A 3,185-nucleotide genomic window follows, 5' to 3' on the forward strand; every position below is an offset into this window, starting at 1 on the left:
GGTTTCGCGCTGCAGCATTCGGGCGCGCGCTGCGTTCTTCTCGGATAGTGCCCGCCTGCACTCGTCATCGAACCACTCTTTCCTCTGGTTACGTGGCTTATGGCCCAGTGTCTGCTCGGCTGTGCTGCTGATGACTCGCTCCACCATACGCCAGTGGTCATCGAGGGACATCGTGGCGGTCGCGTTGTTGTCCGGTAGCGCTTCCCCAAGCGCTGACGCGTAGCCCTCGGCAACAGCAGGTGTTCGCAGCCGATCCGTGTTTAGGCGTGGGGTAGGCCGGTGACGCAGTGTGTTGACAGCGCAGAGCTTCTGCCGTAGCTTCACCATAACCAGGAAGTGGTCCGAGTCGACGTTTGCGCCCCTGTACGTACGTACGTCGATGATGTCCGAGAAGTGCCTTCCGTCTATGAGAACGTGGTCTATTTGGGAATATGTCTGCTGTGGTGATCTCCAGGTGTAGCTGAAACGAGGTTTGTGCTGGAAGAAGGTGCTACGGATGTTCATGTGCCTCGAGGATGCGAAATTTATGAGCCGGAGGCCGTTGTCGTTGGTTAGCTGGTGGACACTAAAGCTACCAATCGTAGGATTATAGGCCTCCTCTCGCCCGACCTGAGCATTTAGATCTCCGATGACTATCTTCACATCATGTTGTGGGCAGCGGTCGTACTCCCTCTCGAGCTGCGTATAGAAGGCGTCCTTGTCGTCATCGCTGCTCCCAAGGTGCGGGCTGTGCACATTAATAATGCTCAGGTTGAAGAAACGTCCACGTATCCTCAACCTGCACATCCTATCGTTGATCGGCCACCATCCGATCACACGCTTTCTCATAGCACAGATAACAAGGAACGCCGTACCGAGCTCGTGCTTGTCTCCACCACTCTGGTAGATCATGCAATCGCTACGGTAGGGGCGCTCCGAGACTCCTTTCCAGCGAACCTCCTGAAGTGCTACTATTTCAAAGCCGCGGGCTCTCACTTCCTCTGTGAGTATTCTGGTACTCCCGGGTGAGGTAAGAGACCTGCAGTTCCATGTACCGAGTTTCCAATCGTAGTCCTTTTTTCGTTGCGTGGGTCGGGCATGATTGGTCCAAAACGGGTATTCTTCGTGGTGACTATTCGTTGCAATTGTACAGAGGGTGGCTTGCAAGGCCTCTCCCTCCGCCTCCTATCTCGTCGGTGGAACAACGCATCCTAGCTGTTTTACGTCCCGTAGGATGCCAGGACAGGGTGTACAGCCGCCCCTAACATGGGGAACAGACGCTGGTTCGAGCCGCTCCTAACATGGAGAACAGACGCTCGGGGATGAACTACTAGTAAGTAGCAGTCCATTCCCCCTCTCAATTCAGCCTTGCCGCCCATCCGCCCAAGGGGGTGGGTTTCCCCGTGTACCCAAGCTTGGATATTTAGGCGACAAGTTACCGTTCTGTACGTCGCGGACGTATTGAGTAGGAGTTGGGGAGGAGAGCCTATAGTAGCCTTCAGGAGGCGTCGGATCCAACCCTTTACAGAACCTGCTATAGCTGTTACATTCGAATATGTGAAGCATTTAAATTTAAAATTCTATTCCTTTGACATGAATTTCGGGAAATGTGAACCGAGTCTCCTGTTCGCGAACCGTAACTATCCGAACCCGTTATCATCCGGAGCAGATTAAGACAAGGACTGTACTTTGCTTAAAAAGTGAATCTTTATTGGTAACGTACAATTTAATCCAGGTAATAAATATCTTCCAGAGAGTGGTCAATGGTCACGGTGGATGGTGGATGAAGCGGCAGGACATTGAAATACATTTCACCGAAGTCGAAATGTATCACCACATGGTCCTCGCCATGGGGTACAGATCACAGTGAGGTAGGAAGGGTTAGTCCAGTCGATCGAAATCCAGCCGCTTAGCCATGGTGGTGACCATGGTGATGGTGGTGGCCACCGTATCCACCGAATCCGCCTCCGTATCCGCCGAAGCCGCCTCCGTATCCTCCGAAGCCACCTCCGAAGCCACCACCGTAGCCTCCGTACGGGTAGCCTCCGAAACCACCGCCGTATCCACCGTATCCTCCGTAGCCACCGCCGTGGTGGGCCGTCTCCGCCACGGCCAGCTCACCGCTATCGTCATCCGCTTGCACGAGCAGCACCGCGGCATTGTCCTGGCTTTCCGGACCGGCGATCGGCTGGCCGAGGTCAGGGGCTGGCATGGCCATGCCGATGGCGATCAGGCAGCTCACAATTGCGATAAACTGTAGGGTGGGATGCAATAAACGATAGATGATTTAGTATACGCAATGTTGGATAACTTGGGCACATTCTAGTAGTCGAATTCACAACTGTTTCAATAACTGAGATCAATGAAGATGTCATTTGGCACTAGCTTGAGTCACTGAATGCTGAACGCTTGCTATAGAGTTCTTCCAAATGCGACACAACTGTTTGCCGACCGTTTTCACACCTCACTGCTATACACACCTTAAACATGGTTGCTGTGTTGATGAACGTTTCCTGATTTGAAGACTCGCGAAGACTCTGTTGCTTTGACGAACGTCGAATTTTAACTGTTGCCAAATCGCTCCACTGGCCACACTATTTATACGCCCGCCCCGTCCGGAATCGAAATCAACAAAAATCCCCAAAAAACCCACCGGGGAGCCGCGCGTCTGGTTAGCGATTTTTCTCCACGAGGACGGACGGCTGAAACGTCACCGTGTGCGTGCGGGGTCGGACGACCATAAAGGAGGATCGCCGAATAAAAGAAACCGGTCCGACGGGCGGAGCGGGCAATGGGGAAGTTCGGATCGTTCGAAGATAAATGAACACTTAAGGGTGGGACCCGTTGAAAGCCTGCGGTAGGGCTGGTGGAGAAATGAGCCGGTGAGAAGTTTCACGGAAGGAAGCCAGGAAGACGATCGAGAGACAATGAAAACAAAACAAAAAGAAGCCCGCTGGTAAGGTTAAATGCTTTTTATGATGTTCTCTTGCCGGGAACAAATCAAATGCGTAGATATGCTTCTACATCCGCGAAATACTATATGGACATGTGAAAAAAGTGCGCTGGTTTATCAAACAACTAAATTGAAAACAAATGTTGTAAGTAAAAACATTACAAAACTAGGACGACATCTTCTCAATCATATCCAAAACATAATGACTATTTCCTTATGCGATCAAAAATTATTTTCTAACCAATGTCAACTA

At 51.5% G+C, this 3,185-nt stretch overlaps 1 protein-coding gene across 1 annotated transcript; it reads right to left on the reverse strand.

Moving 5' to 3' along the window:
- Positions 1-1,888: 1,888 nt before the first annotated feature.
- Positions 1,889-2,468, reverse strand: LOC131294198 (shematrin-like protein 2). Its single transcript, XM_058322243.1, has 2 exons — positions 2,460-2,468; positions 1,889-2,233 (listed from the first exon to the last, which is right to left on the reverse strand). Exons 1-2 carry the CDS (start codon positions 2,466-2,468, stop codon positions 1,889-1,891), a joined length of 354 nt encoding a protein of 117 aa, XP_058178226.1.
- Between the last annotated feature and the right edge of the window lie 717 nt (positions 2,469-3,185).

This window comes from Anopheles ziemanni, chromosome 2, assembly GCF_943734765.1.
Source record: "Anopheles ziemanni chromosome 2, idAnoZiCoDA_A2_x.2, whole genome shotgun sequence".
In the NCBI taxonomy this organism is placed as follows: Eukaryota; Metazoa; Arthropoda; class Insecta; order Diptera; family Culicidae; genus Anopheles; species Anopheles ziemanni.